The following is a 16,052-nucleotide window of genomic DNA, read 5'->3' on the forward strand; positions in this document are numbered from 1 at the left end:
ACAAAAAAAACCTAAGAGGGCACAACTTCAGGACAGCCGGCTGTTGTTGCCAAAAGATTTTGTTTTTCAGCCCCCTTGCTTTATTTGAAGTGTCTTAGGTAGACTGAGGAGCTGAGGGAGGCTGGAGATTCTGGGCTCATCCAAAAAGAGGATTTTGTTTATCAACATCCCCTCTCTGCTCTCTCCTCTCCTCTCCCTGTACTCTGCTCTGTTCTACTCTGTAGGAACTCAGTGACCCTCCAGCTCAGCTGTTAGTCTGTCTGCACTGCAGGCTGGCTTTCATTCATTGCGGTCTTATTATCTGTCTCTTTTCCTCTTTCCCTTTCAGACTCTCTACATCTCTCCACTCCACTCATTTTCTTACTCTGTCCCTTGATTTTTTTTCCTCTTTCCCTTCCTTTTTCTTTCAGTTTTTCTGTCTACTATCCAGTCAGCACCTCTTCCTCCTTCTCCCTCTCCGTTATCGTCTCACCTCTCATATATTTTATGCACACATAAAACTTCAAACACACTGGAGAAATCTCTATCTCTTGTTTGCAGCCTCATGCTGGCTTTGGTTCAGGAGTTGGCGTCTGACAATAAGAGAGAAGGAAGAAACAGAAGGAGGGAGTTGAGAAGTGGGGGAGGTAAAAGGGCCTAGGAACAGATGGTCCAGTTGAACACAACATGCAGACGAAAGGCATGTCTGCTAGAGCCACTTTTCCCGGATCTGTTGGACAAAATATAGAGTGTACGAAACATTAGCAACACCTGTTCTCTTGTGAAATTAGCAGACCATGCAGGTCCAGGTGAAGGCCGTGCTCTCACAGGGATTTCACCTGCTAATCCATCACAGTTGTAAAGTGTAAAGGACAGATCAGAAAAAAACTCAACTTAGACTTTGTTGAAAAAGGGTTTTTTGCTGTTGGTCTGTCTGTTTCTTGCAGGCACAATAAAACTTGAAATATCTTTTATGGTGTTCCTGGCTCAGCATCCTGGGTGCGCATATACTCTTCTAATCTTAGTTTTGGCGTACTCATTTCCGATGTTGCATAAAATATCAAAGGCTCTTGAGTTTCTTCTGCCCTGTCCTTGGAGCAATTATTAACCTAAATCCTTGCATCTTTTATACTGATTCCTTTATACTGAATACAAAAATAGATTTGTTCTTGATATTTTTTTTGGCAAAGTCATTTAAGATTAAGACTGGTCTGTGTATCATCAGTTTATCCAACTATTTCCTTCAATCTGGAAAACAAACCAAATGGTTTGTGCATCAAAAATGGAAACAGGCTTCATTTTAGAGTACCTCAAAAAAAATGGTTCCAATGAAACCAATGAAATAAGGCTTAGTACATGTTTATATGGTCTCCTACTGTACTGAAACTTTAGTGTTGTCCCCCACTTGTAAGTCACTTTGGATAAAAGCGTGTGTTCCTACTAATGATAATTGTTATTGTTTATTTTTTTCAATTAATCACTTTGTCTGTAAAAGAGAGGAAAAAAATTGTAAAGAAATGTCCATCATAATTCCCCACAGCACAAGACAACATTCACATTCACAGCACTGTGGTTTTATATGGATTATGTATTCCTCTGTTTGCCCAAATGAGCTCTGGGAAACACTGTCTCCTTGTAAAGACGAGGGGCCTCTTGCCACTACCCACATTTTGAACCCACCAGATAACCATGGTGTGAATCACAGTTTCAACTCTGGATTTAGTTTTGAACTGTGATCTAATCAACGTAAAAGTAATAATAAACTTAAACCTCATTATCCCTCTCTACAATAAGCAACTGTCATATGAATATATGAGAATGAGAGCTGTTGCCATTCATTTTCTAGCACTTTTGTTTAGGTTTGGTCCACTGTTAAAGAGTTTGAGTAAAACCACCTGCTTTGCTCATCATGAAACTTATTTATGTCGACAGCTATGAGTTTAGCAACCTAAGAGCATTATGTCTGCACAGGATCAGAAAGCACATCTGGACTTACCATCTGATATTTCTGTGTTTTGGAAAAGTGGTCTGGAAGACATTAGAGGTAATCCCTCAACCCGGCCTCTGACACCTCTCGACTTACTGAGTGTGCCCCTTCACCCATGACCCCGAGTGACCCTGCAGCTCATTCATTTTTCCCCTCCCGCAGCACGTAGGCTGTGATCGCATCCTCGGCTCAGACGTTCGCGAGGACCGCTGCCGGATCTGTGGGGGAGACGGGAGCAGCTGCGTGTCTGTGGAGGGACTCTTCAACGACTCCCTGCCTGAAGGAGGTACACAAACACTCAGGCACCTCTTTCACTCTCCTGGTCCTCGTAAAAATTAACTTTTAAGAGCTGCTGCCACAGACATTTCTGCACATGAAGATGAAGATTTTGATGTGTCTTGTCTTCATTAGTGGTGAAACAAGGTTTACTTTATGACTTCAGTATTGGAAATGCCTTCTCTCTTCTGAGAATCAGGTTGAGTTAACGGGAGGCATTTACCATGAGAAGTTATGCAACATAATTGCTCTCCTGTGCCAAAAAATTTGCACATGCAACCTTTGGATTCTGATACTTTGGACTGTGAATGCATCTTGGAAGGCTGCCTCGCCAAGCGAGTTAGGATACCCCAGATATTCAAAATGTATCATATAATTGTCTGTTCACATGCAAGGCAGTATACTGTCACAGTTATTTATTTGATAAAGCCAACAAAACTCCACGTAGGCTGCAGAACAGTCATTTATCTCAGCACCTGTTTTACTCTGGGTTTTTCTGATGAATGTTTAAAGATAAGTGATGTGTATATACAGTTTAGAATTGATGCAGCCCAGATTTAAAGTTGGCATTATAAATAATAACAGTCACAAGTCTTTTCCACCATCATGTATACATCAAGCAGTTTTTTTTTCAGGACCACAGAGGGACAAATTAGAATTTCTATTCAACAAAGTCAGTAAATTAGTGTAAGATATACATGTGTATCATCTGCATACAAATGAAATTATATGTTATGGCTGCTAATTATGTAACAACGGGGAAGCAAGTAAACAGAGAAAAGGACCCAGAATTGACCCTTGAGGAACACCAAAAAAAAAAAAAAAAAAAAAGTCTTGGGGACAAGGAAGCTACCGGTGTGCCTGTCAGAGAGACCACTTCAGAGCCAAACCATGTATTATATTTATTCAGGATATTTATATTTGAAATAATGGAATGGGAATATTATATACACTTCTAGACAAAGGTCCACAAATCTGTGGATTAAGATAAAACTAATTAACATTTATATAAACAAACACATAAAGCTAGTCAAGACAGCTCAATATCACATACAGATATCGATTCCTGAGCAAACCCAAGACTTCTACAAACAAAAAGAAAAACTCCTTGAAGCCAGAACACAATGAAGTGCACATAAATATATGCTTATACATACCATAAACTGTATATGTGTACATATATTTATCCACCAGCCACCCAGGGACACGTGGCAGACAGATTTAGGTGAGGTCCGACCAGTGTGGCTTGAGGTCCGGCTGCCGTCGTATCTATTCTGGGTTACATTTCTCACCACACCACCAACTCCAGAGTCTCTCACCCAACTGTCAACACCACTCACCCCCTTCCAGGATTCCTCAGAGGGGACACACCCTGAGCAGGCGGCCATGCTTTGGACCACAGTGACCAGGCCAGTCTGTCAACCCCAGCTGAGGTCTCAGCCAGCCTCAAAATATCTGACATTATCACTGGACTGAAAAAAATTAGGTTTAGTGAGGCTGAGGTCGAAGTGTAGGTTGTTTGGTCATGTGTTTCGTGATCTGGGGATGGTGTCTGTGCTCTGGGCTGTTATTAAAGGGGTGCTTCAGTGATTTTAGTATAGTACTTTCATCAGTTTGGGAGGATTGTGAGAGTCTAGTTTAAAAAAAGAGTTGATAAAAGAGATGTTGCAGAAGTCGATAGTTCTTGACTTTTATTTCTTAGTATGGGTCAAACTTAAAAATTATTGGCTCCCTATGTCTCAAACCTTATGGCCTATGTCTTTCTACCTCCACGTCTGCAGTTTGTAACGCAGGCTTTTTTTGTTTAAAATGTGTCTCTAAGCCAAAGCCGAGACACCATCAACAGGGTTATTTTCTAAGACTTTATAAACGTCCCTCCAGAGCCACAGAGGACATTTCACATCTGTTTTCAGAGACGAAGAAGTACTGTTCATGACAAATAAACTGATCTTTATATGTAAAAAAGTACCCCTTTAACCAGCTGCAGTCCCAGAATATATTTCAGTAGTTGGTCACCACCAGTGCAAGCAAAAATCAATTATGTTATTTATAGAGCTGCTATAACAGTTTCTGGTCTCTGGGTTTCCAAAGGATTCTGGACCCTGTTTGCAAGGAGTTACTCCCGTTCAAAGGATTAGCGAGATCCAACACTGATGTTGGATGATAAGGCCTGGTTCCAGATCACCCCATGTTTGATGAGGGTAAAGACAAAGACAAAGATGGTAGCATATAGTTTATAAGAGAGCTGCAGCAAACAATTCTTTTCATTATTTATTAATTTGCTTTTTTTAAAGTTAATTAATCACATCAGGGAAAAAGCAAAAGATGGCATCACACGGTCTTGAAGAAAAACTGATATCAAATGACTTCTTGTATCAAAAACTCCATTTACTATAATCAAAGTAGCAAATTCACACTTGCATCCGTCAAATGTTTGGCACTGCTTAAAAAATTATCAACCAGTTATCAAACAACAATTTCTGTCGATCAACTAATTGACTAATTGAATGTAGCACATATATAATTTTTAAAATCGTTTTTGCCAAAAAAAGCTTCAGTAAACTGAGTTCACTTGAGTTTATTTCACTTGATTTTATACTCTGTTGACTTATAGTCAGCTACCGTGTAGCCTGGTCTCATCTCTGACCAAACCTAAACTCCAGGCCCAGGACTGAAAGCTTATTCTGGCCACAGGCAGATTAATGACTGGCAGAATCACTCAGTCATGTCGACAGCAAGTTTTTGGTTTCTCTGAACTCCTAAAGCCTTTACCTTGCTCCTCTCCTCTCTGCTTCGGTGATTTAAATATGGTCTGTCTGCCGGCACCGACGGCAGAAATGCAGACCTGAGTAAAAGCTCATGCAGAGAGACACAACAGTACTGATATATATCACCCCTTTAGAAACCTTTTATCTTCAGCTCTGTTACTATACTTGACTAATAACATTGTCCTTAGCATGCACAGAGTGTTTTATGATTCAGCCAAACTATTGAAGCTACAGAGAAGTTTCTTAAAGATGCCGTGTTATTTAATTCTTACTGTGTTCTCTCAGCTTAGATGCAATAATGTGCCTTTAAGTCTCTTTCCATCTGTCCAACCTGTGGCCCTGGTAGGCAGTGAGGGGTTACCGAAGTGTCATGGGCTGGGGGTTTACAGCTCCTTTGCTCTGTTAACAACACAGGTCCTCTGATTGTTAACAGAGGAACCTCACACTGACACTTTTGCTCTCTCTCTCTGTGTGTCTCTCTCTGAAGCCAAAAACCTCAAACTCTGTCTCTCTAATCTTCCACGCCTCCATCTAGAAACCTAGAACAGGGTCAGTCAGACCTCTCAGAGCTCCACAGAGAGGTCACGAGCCAAGCCTTTCCTATCCTCCTTTGGTCAAAGCTCTGGAAGGAATTATTTTATTCCTCCGTTTTTGTTTTTTCTTTTATTTATTCCCTCTTCGTCTGGTGAGGCTGAAGTTATTTACAGGGCTGCACGGAGCTGAAGAAAGTAGAGCAAGGCGGGGCAAGAAAAGGGACAAGAGTCCAAAACAGATGGAGGGAATGGAGAGAAGTAGAAGAGAGGAGAAGCCGGCTCTTGGCATAGTTTTCGCTCTCTAGCAAAGAGCCGAGCCGAGCAGCTGAGGCCGGCTGCCCAGGAATGCAACTGGAATCTGAAGCCTCTGCTTAGTCCATTGGCGTCCCACAGAGCTAAACACTACTTATGAGTCGCTCCCCTGATCCCCTGTGAATAAACCTCCTTCACCTTGCTTTCATTTTTTGAGATTGTGTGGGTTTGTGTGTGTCTCAGGTTATGAAGAAGTGGTCAGAGTTCCCAAAGGATCAGTGTTCATCCACATACAAGAGCTCAACATCTCCCTCAACTACCTTGGTAAGATGATATTGAAGCTAACTTTGAGTATAATTGCCTTTCAAGGGAAATAGGTGAAGTTATATGAAACCTATGACAGGAACCACAAAGCTGCTACTATACTAACTACTCTGGAATACTCCTACAGTTTGGGGAATTTGTTGTCTTACCAAAAATTTGATGAGTAGATTAATGTCAGTTTAATATTTTTACACACCAGACTTTTATAGCAGGAGTAGCACAGGTGCACAGATGCTTTGGTTTCAGGGTCCTGGGGTTGTGCATGCTGGCTTACTGACACACCGTTATGACTTACTGTCTACCATGAAAAAGCTCTATCATGTGCAGGAAAGTTGGAAAAAGTCACCTTCATAATTGTGATTAAGAGTCTGAGATATATGTAGGTATATATACCTATATATTATATATTTCCCTCTTGGTAAAAACAACTATAACAGAGTCTACAAACAAGTAGCAAAATAGCTGCGAAGCCACTGGCAGTCACGTAGAAATAAAATGCAATCAGTTCAGCTAATTTAAAAGGAGCTTCACACTACAATGGGACACAACAAGAGTAGCTAAAGGAATTAAAATGGTGTGACTACAAGGTTAGCAATGGTGGTAATCATCTTGGAATAATACAAGATTGTTCCCCTGTCTGAGTAAAAGGAAATTCTCAGAGGTAGTAACATTGCTGTTTTTGCACAGTTACACAACTCTAAATCACACCAAGCTGACTTTTGGATGAATTGCTTACTAGCTTGCCAGTTAACAAGATAAAAAATGTAACTAAGAAAGTTTTGAAGCTGTTGAACATACTGATCCTGATACTTTCTCAGGATACTGGAGCATGCAGGATACTTGTTTCCCCCGCTTCCAGTGTTTGTGCCAGCTAGGCTAAATATTTCTCAGAGGGGTGCTGACATGTGTTGATGTTCTAGCTTTTAAACAGTTTAGGCCTGTGAACATCAGCCTAAATGATGCACACCTGGTATTTATTAGCCTGATAGTTTTAAAGAAAAATCGGAAGCTTGAAACTGCAAATGTGTCTGTCCTTTTTTGAAGTAACTACATTTCACAATCTGTTGGTTTATTCCTTTGTAAGAAAAAAAAAGGTAATAATGCATTTTATTTGAGCCTTTTACTTGATCATCTTCATTCATTGTCCATTTCCTGTGTGTCCCAGTGCTGAAGAGTAAAGGTGACCAGTATTTTATCAATGGGAAGTTGACCATTGACACGCCACGCAGGTTCGATATCGCCGGTACCATCTTCCACTACAGGCGGCCCACTGACGGACCAGAAACTCTTGAAGCTCTGGGGCCAACAAACATGACCCTTATTGTCATGGTAAGAACAGAAGTACAGTGTTTTTTTTAAGTCAAAAGACCGCCCCCCAAAAAAAAGGTTTTTAAAATTTTCGTAAAGTTTTCATAATCTTTTACAGTTAAATGTTTGGTCGTACGTATGTGTAGGTGCTGGTGAGGGAGGAGAACCCAGGGATCCACTATCGTTTCAACCCCCCACTCACCAGGGATCCACTGAGCGGCTTTGCCTGGCACTACACCTCCTGGTCACGCTGCTCAGCTCTCTGCGCTGGAGGTAGAAACACAACAACGCACCAACAAACTGTTGTCATTTAAGAGGACCTTGCATAGACTCAGTGAATTCCCTGAAGAGTTGCCCTCACCAAAACCATCACCATAACCATAACCACTACATGCCTAACCCCAATCCTAACCCTCACATTAAGCAAAAACCAAGTCTGAACCCTAAAATTTTATGGTTTACCTCCGGTGGACAAGGGTTTTTCCACCAAAATGTGTGGTTATTCTCAATGATGTGATTGTGTGAATGGATTTATAACACACTAGATGAACTTTTGGGTCATTTTTGCTAGATTACAAAGGACTAACACACACATACAGTGGTCCATAAAAACACAGTACAAACCCCTTCTGTGGAATAGCACTGACCCAGAGAAACCACCATGGGACCAGAGCATTTGCAGAGTCCATGTTGAAGCCAGAGGCGTTTGAGCAGCTCTGATGTTTTGGAGATATCCACACAGCCAATCTCCTTTTTCCTCTGTGGCCTTTGTGAGTTAATGATCCATGTTGCTGCACCTGATAAGAGCTAATTGTCCCCTTTGAGAAATAAATTCTTGCCGTTATGTGGAGCAGACGACATGAATGAAAAGCATTTAGTTTACCATTTTTAGTGGACATACTTCTGTTAATTGTATTTATTTTTTGTTCTTTTTAAAAATCTTAATTAAATCAAATTTTAGCACACTGAAAACATAGACTCAAGTAGTTTTCCATGCCTGTATGCTAGCTTCAGCCGTTTAGGACCTTGTTAGATTTTCATAAATGTCTTGCCATAGCTGTAGTTGGGCTGTAGAAGGAGCTAGAATCCCCAGTAAGGTACATACATGTTGTAATTAGCAGTTTTAAATAAGCAGGGCTCTGCCTTTACCTTGGGTCAAGAGAATCACAGATCAGCAGCATCATACAGACAGAAGAAGTAGTCATGGTACAGTCGCTTTAATGTACCAATCATGCTTTATTGTGTGGGATTACATAGATAACAATGGATTAGTGTTTGATGTGACTATGTGTGTGTTGGCCTTATATGTTGCCGTCACTAGTAGCAGACTTACTTTTATAACATTAATGTCGCGGGTCGTCTCACCCGTCAGGTGCACAGATCCAGCAGGTGGTGTGTAGGAAGCAGTCGGATCATTCAGTCGTCTACAACCACTTCTGTGACAAGAAGAGCAAACCAAAAGAGAAGAGGAGATCCTGCAATACTGAGCCGTGCTCCCCAACGTGAGTTATCTCTTCACGTGGAATACACATGTACTGTATTTTACTGACAGTATAATGGTATCTGAATGGATATGATTTATGTGTATCACTGCAACTGTAGTTCAGATTCCCTGCTATGATCAAACTTTGTCAGTAATAAAGAGACTAAAAGACTCATTTCTTGTTTTATTTTCAGGTTGGTTTGTGCACATTTGCACGTGTGTGTGTGTATTGCAATTGTCATGTTGTCTGATCTGTATAGGCACAAATTTTACTATCATGTGGGCACAGTTATTCAGACCTGTTATTCCTTTTTCTACAGTATAATTTCTTTCTGCAGTGTGTCAATCCTAGAATACACAACTGACTTAAAACAAACTAAGCTCTTCTCTGCTTGTAGCTGGTGGACAGGAGAGTGGTCGGAGTGCAGTCGCAGCTGTAACGGTGGCCTGCGGACTCGGGAGGTTTTATGTAAAAGGAGGATCTCTGTGACAGAGGAGAAAGTCCTTGATGACTCAGCCTGTTCTCCCCCACGCCCCTCACTCACTGAGCCCTGCAGCAACCACAGCTGCCCCCCTGAATGGCTGGCCCTGGACTGGTCAGAGGTAGGCAGACGTCAGAGGTCTCCCATCATGCATGTGTTCCACATGCGCTCTTAAAATGTTTTTAGTCAACTCCGAGATAAATATGAACCAATACTTGAGTTTCCTGAAAAATTCCTCTCAGATGAAGCAGTAGTTTCTTTTCCAGATGAACCTTACAAACCCAAACGTCTGCCAGGGGAAAGCAAGAGTACCTTAACCATGAAATACACAACAGAGACAAGGAGCAGACAAATACATCACATTGAACATGTTGTTTCAGTCATGAATACATACTTTTAAACTTGTCATGCGGGAATCCCCTGACCTATTTTTAATTCTAACCATTAGTTTGAGCAGTCTGAGGGAGTTTTTCCTCCTCCAGTGTAGCTATACTTTGGTAGAACAACACTGTAAGCCACATCTTGTCGACTCTTTCTTGTGTTTAACTACAGCAGGCTGAAAAATCACTTCATAGCCTGCTTTGTTCCTGGAGCTAAACCGTGTTCTCACAGTTCAGGATGAATTGAAACCAAATTAAAGGGTGTCAGAAGTGCTACAGTGTTCAACTTTTCTCTGACGTCTTGTGTAGTGTAGCAATGGCACATGCAGGACAGGAATTATGTCCAGCTGATTTACAGGAACTTAGCAGGCTCTTGACTTTGTCTCTTACACAGCTGCTGCCCTCTGCTGATTGGATTAGGATGATTTCTTTTTGCATGCTTGTGACCGCATTGACCCCCCTGCTGCACCCTCCCATCGCCTCTGTCTCCCTGCCCTCCCACCTGATGTTTTCCCTTTCTTGTTTTTTCCTCCCTCTTTCTTCCATCTCCCACTCTGTCTGCAGTGTACACCCAGTTGTGGTCCTGGCTACAGGCATCGTGTGGTCTTGTGTAAGAGTGGGGAGAGCGGTGACACGCTGCCAGAGTCCAAGTGCCCCAAGCATGGCCGGCCCACCTCCAGGGTGCGCTGTAACCTGCAGCGCTGCCCTCCCCCTCAGTGGGTGACGGGTCCCTGGGGGGAGGTGAGACAGGCTTTTGGTTTATTCTTGGTTCATTTCATGGTTATTCTGGGAGATTTTTAGACAAGTGCGTCGTATTTACATGCAGTGTCCAGTTCAAATATCTGCATGTCGTGTGTGTTTTTGTGTCGCAGTGTTCTGCCAAGTGTGGTCTGGGTCAGGAGATGCGTTCAGTTCAGTGTCTGACCCACACTGGCCAGCCCTCTACTGAGTGTCTGGATCATCAGAGACCAGCAGCCATGCAGCAGTGCAAGAGCAAATGTGACCTCAGTCTGCCCATCAGTACAGACAACCCTGAAGGTCAGAGGTCAAAGACCAGTCCTCGTTGTTTCACAGAAAAAGCAATATACAGGAAGACTTCCCACAATTAAGATTTAGATTTTTAAATCCCCTACTTTGTTGAACATTTTTAGTCTAAAATGTTCATTTCTGAGGTATTAAGTGAAATTATTATGAACTGGATGTCATATACACACATGCATCTACACATTATTATGATACCATTCATTATCTATGAGTATATAATAGTAAATTTATTTATATTACCATTTATGTAAGTATGTATATAATAATATATACAGTATATAATTTTCAAATTTGCATGCACTATTCATACACCATGAGTATTTCACATTAATGTATTTACTGCACATATTTAAAACACATTTAGAATAAATTAAACTTCAGCAAACACAGCATTAAAGTGCTATAAAGGGGGGTCTAATTATATAAATAGATAAAAAGGAATCAATCTTTTTAAGACCAGGATGCAGACTACATAAACGCACAGTTAAAAAGGGAGCATGGCAGATGTTTGTGGGGAGGCTATTCTACAGTTTGGCCCATAGTAAGAGAATTAAAACATTTTAAAATTCTGCTTTGCACATTTTATACACAAAATGTGAAATACTTGATTTTCTCAAGCATCAAGAAGTAAATGAACTCTTTAATCCACAGGCTATACGTCAGAGGATCTCTCATTCCGTTTAAGTAGTATAAAGGTTGATAAAGGTGACTAATTTCTTGATATTTTGACTGAAGTGTTTCTGAAAGATCCAAAAACATGTCACTCTAATTAAGCTGTTACACGTGTGTCTCCCCCTGCAGAGTGTAAAGATGTGAACACTGTGGCCTACTGCCCCCTGGTGCTCAGGTTCAAGTTCTGCAGCCGGCCATACTTCAGACAAATGTGCTGCAAGACCTGCCAGGGACACTGACACCATGAAAACACGCAGCATCCATCTTTGGGTCCTGTACACACTCACACACAGTAAGCCTGAAAACCCTCCCACTGAGCCGCGGTAACAGCAGCCCTCACGCTACCTCTGACAGAGGAGTGTGAGATCTAACCAGGATGCTGTCAGACTGACACCTGGTTCCGTGACTGGTAAAGAGGGACCTTTTTCCAGCCAGAATCGAGACCAGACCAGACGCCTCTCTGGGCTGAGCTGGGCCAAAACAGCCTGAGCTGAGATTATACATTCCACTGGAGGGAGGGCTGCTGAAACCTGGAGAGGCAGAGAGAGGGAGAGAGTAACTTTCCTCCATTGTCTTTTTAGGACGAACCCCCTCTCTCTCTGTCTCTCTTAACTATCCCTCTGTTGTAATATTTTGGTGCTACTTATATTTCACTTTGGCCGCAGGACTGGTCGCAGTACTCTGAGTTTGTCTTTGCTTTAGTGGCCTTAAATTTCTTAAACCTGTATGTTAACAGGTGATATCTGTGTAGTTATGAGTTATAAAAAAATCCACTTTGTAAAGAAAATGATTTTTCAGATATCTTTGCCCATGAAAAGGAATATCTTATATTATGAAAAGAAAGATTTGTCTCTATATTATCTGATAGTTGTTACTTGACCGCGTTGTTGTTTTCTGCTATTGCTTTGTTCCGTATCATCGTATTCGCAGAGTCCTCGCTGTTATTCAGCTGAAGTATGAGCAGAATTTGATTTGCACAAAGTGTCAGCAGTCAGAGGACTTGTGTATGTTATGTTTGTTTTTGATGTGATTTGACTTGATGTCTCCATGGAAGCTATATTTGTCTTACTGCAGTGATCCTGCCTTAGTCTTGCCATTTGGGTTAGTTTGCTTACATGTTATCACCTCTGCAGTAAACCAGCACTTCACGCCGCACACTGACTTCAGTAAGGTGAGCAGAGCCCGTGCTCACTTCACTCAAAGACATTTTCACATAACAGGATGTTAAATTGTGCTGTGGCTCCGGACTGTAGTGTAAAGTCTTCAAAAAGTCAGCACGGGCCTTGCTGTTGATTTTTTTTTTTTTTTTGGAGGGGGTTTTATTTTTGCCACATGTTACCACTCACTCGCCAGTGCTAGTAACTTTTACTGTGAGTGGAAATTCAGAGCACAGTGAGACGCAGTGAGTGAGCTCCGCCAGCAGGAACAGGCCCAGTGTGGAGGAGTGAAGACCTGTGACCGTGCTGCTTTTCAAAAGAGCGTTTTATAGCCAGAGTGCTAATCTGAGGATGGATTTACACACACATATAAAATATCTGATTTCTTTGTGGCACAGATCTGGTGCATTCATGGCTGTCTGAAACCATCGTTCAGATGTCTGAAACCATTGTTCAGACTGCTCTGAGTAGATTTCTGCCACACAGTCTTCTAAGTTAGAGCTGCAACATTAAAACCACCTGCACACAGGACATCTGAGGGTGTCCTGTGGTGTCTGGGTCCAGGGAGTTGTGGGGTGGGGCCTCTGTGGATCAGACTTGTTCCAGTGCATCCTGCAGATGCTGGATCAGATCGGGATGCAGGGAGTTTGGAGGCTGGGTCAACACCTTGGGTTCTTTGTCGTGTTCCTTGAGACATTTCTGAGCAGGTTTTGTGGTGTGGTGGGAGATTCCATTAGGGATTGCTGTTGCCATGTGGGTGTGCTTGGTCTGCATCAATATTTAGGTGGGTGGTATGTGTCAAAGTAACATTCAGATGTTTGTCAGGACTCAACGTTTCCCAGCAGAACATTGTATTAAACGAGATAATCAATGATATTCACTTCTGTCAGTGGTTTTCATGTTGTGGCTGATCAGTGTATCTCGTTAAAGTTAAACCTAAAAAAACTGATCTATTTGTCTCTCAGGTGTTTGGGAACAAATTGATAGGGTAATGTTTGAGTCCACCTCCAGTATTCACTCACTTTTAGCTCCTTAGGGGAATATCTGGCTCCTCAGTCGCTAAATGCTCCACTATGTTACAAGCTAGTCGCTAACTGTGTCTATCTGCTGTTTTGTGCTGAGCAGGTAGCGTAAAGTGGATTTTTAGAGCATTTTCTCTGAGAATACCTGAGAGTGGTGAGAGTGAACCAGACAGTGAAGCTGTGGGCTGGACAGCTGAACAATGAGCTGAAACTCAGCTCTGTAAATCAGAGCAGAGCTGAACATTTAGGTTCCCTGTTGGTCGTGACCCCTGTCGTATTATCACATAGTTCTCACATTGTCATTTGATATATTAGTAGTGCACAGCTGTTTGGGGCAGATGTTCTTCCTCAGTTTACAAACAGGCTTTTTCTGTGTGAATCCAACTCTGCTTTTTTTCCTTTTGAAGACAGTGATGTCATTATGTGACTAAAAATGTCACTATTTGCCTGCTCTCGTGCAGGAAGGATGTCACCTGACCCAAAGTTGTGAAGTAACAATTTCATTGAAGAGTTTTATTCACACATTTTTAGAGATGCAGTTTCAGCTGTTTCTCCATCCTGCAGACGATATCTTTAGAAGTGCTGCCTCAGTCTCAGATTAGTCATCAGGTCTGACAGCATCACTGCAATATCCACTGTGCTCTGAAGTCCGCTGTGGCCGGACTCTTCACAAACGTTCACACTGATCACCGCTGAAAGCAGCTCCACTAAATGTCACATGAATTCATTGTCAAGAGAGGAAGCTACAGCGTGTCTTTTTGGGGATTAGCTGCAATGTTGTTCCTGGTTTTTTCTTGTGGTGCTTTGGTTTGGATTGGTGCTATTAGTTCACTGTTGTTGTCTTTGTTTCTGAGTTTTAACAGTTGAATTGTTTAGAAGTCAGTTTGAGCCTTTTGTAATGATACCAATCTGCAGAGCTGACCTGAGATGTTAAGACTGCAGCTGCTTCGGGACCCCTCACCCACCAGGGGCCCTCTTTGGGTTTGTCTGCTCATTTTTTTCATAATTTACACTCCCTGACTCAATTAAAGTGGCTGAAAGTGCTCCTCAATAAAGCCCACAAAACAGATTTTGGGATTATGATATGACAAATACTTTATCATACAAAAGAATTTCCAAGTTAAGTTAGAAAAACTGTGGGGGCACTAAACCAAATTTGTGGTTATCAGATCATGTCTAGCTTGGGCCATCTCTGCTAATTCATCCATGTGGTGCGTATAAACAAACATTTTATGTGTAATTTAGTACAGTTAAGTCATATACAGTCAGAGTGTACAGCCTCCCTGCAATTATTCAGGACAGAAAAGGTGGAAAATACTATTTATAACATTTTCAGTTGCACATACTGTCGGACATTCAACGTTTCAGAAGCTGTTTCAAAGAATAATTGCCGGAAATTGTCCTGTTTCAGTGTCTGAAAGGCATTTTATTTTCTCTGTGTCTACCTGGGCCTATAATAAAGGTTCACACTGAGTAGTGAACCTGTTTTTGTTTGAGTAAATAAGAGGGACAGTACCGGTAACTTTTGTTTGTTTTTCACATGCTAATTGTAACATGACATGTACTGTATGTTGTTCAATACTATAGAAGATGAATCCACTTGTCCCCCATGTATGTCTTTTTAAAAGGAAATATTAAATTGATTAAACATGGTGCATTGTTGATTTTAAGAAATGGGGCTTGGTCATTTGAACTTTCTGTCCTCAGCATCCTTTATTACACTTATATTTATGTCTGTGCTACAAATAGTTTTCTGTACTTGGTCTAAAACAGCACATTTTTTTCACAGAGGTTGAAATCATCAGTGACGGTCGTCTGTTTCTGGATCAGACAACTTTCATGGAAAAATTGAAGAACAACTTCTTTCTTTTGTCAGGAGGACGTCTGAGTCATCAGTGTGGGCTTCATGACAAACTGCAAAAGTGAAAGAAAGGGTCAGTTCTAAAAATAACACTAGATTTGTTCTCTTCTAGCCAGTGCCATCTATTTGTGCTTTTTTATAACCACAAAGCTTTAAAAAGGTGACAAAGAAACATGAAGCAACCACAAAAAGACCATACAGAGATGTGCCTTTTTGGGGGGTTCTTCCTCCTGTGTAGATGGAGTGGGGCCTTGAAGTAGGTGCTAAATCAGTTCAGTAAGACAATGTGGAGGGAGATCAGATAAAGATGTGCTCACTAAGTGTTAGTGAGACGTGTTAGGGTGTTAAAGGTGTCTGCAAGAGATTACTAAGACAGAGAGGGACACTCCCGGACAGCATGTGGGATCAACAAATGACAAACGAAAACAGTCTGGACTGAGGTAGTCTTGTGTGCAGGGATGATGGTGTCGGAGAATGACCATAAGCCTGTACGATTGAGTTCAAATAGAAGTCACTCTGTAAAC

General features: G+C 41.6%; 1 protein-coding gene across 3 annotated transcripts in view; it reads left to right on the top strand.

The window, feature by feature from the left end:
• adamts10 (ADAM metallopeptidase with thrombospondin type 1 motif, 10) overlaps positions 1-15,360 on the top strand; it is a 50,152-nt gene extending 34,792 nt beyond the window's left edge. For 2 of the 3 annotated variants that reach the window (XM_018695847.2, XM_018695856.2), the window contains 10 exons: positions 2,129-2,252; positions 6,039-6,119; positions 7,285-7,448; positions 7,574-7,700; positions 8,800-8,929; positions 9,309-9,513; positions 10,337-10,513; positions 10,645-10,810; positions 11,468-11,521; positions 11,618-15,360. In XM_018695847.2, coding sequence (XP_018551363.1) covers positions 2,129-2,252; positions 6,039-6,119; positions 7,285-7,448; positions 7,574-7,700; positions 8,800-8,929; positions 9,309-9,513; positions 10,337-10,513; positions 10,645-10,810; positions 11,468-11,521; positions 11,618-11,727 — 1,338 coding nt within the window. In that variant the 3' untranslated portion in view covers positions 11,728-15,360. The remainder of the gene's footprint in view (positions 1-2,128; positions 2,253-6,038; positions 6,120-7,284; positions 7,449-7,573; positions 7,701-8,799; positions 8,930-9,308; positions 9,514-10,336; positions 10,514-10,644; positions 10,811-11,467; positions 11,522-11,617) is intronic. The other variant, XM_018695864.2, reaches the window with a different exon arrangement.
• The last annotated feature ends 692 nt before the right edge of the window (positions 15,361-16,052 follow it).

Source organism: Lates calcarifer, linkage group LG17 (genome assembly GCF_001640805.2).
Source record: "Lates calcarifer isolate ASB-BC8 linkage group LG17, TLL_Latcal_v3, whole genome shotgun sequence".
In the NCBI taxonomy this organism is placed as follows: domain Eukaryota; kingdom Metazoa; phylum Chordata; class Actinopteri; family Centropomidae; genus Lates; species Lates calcarifer.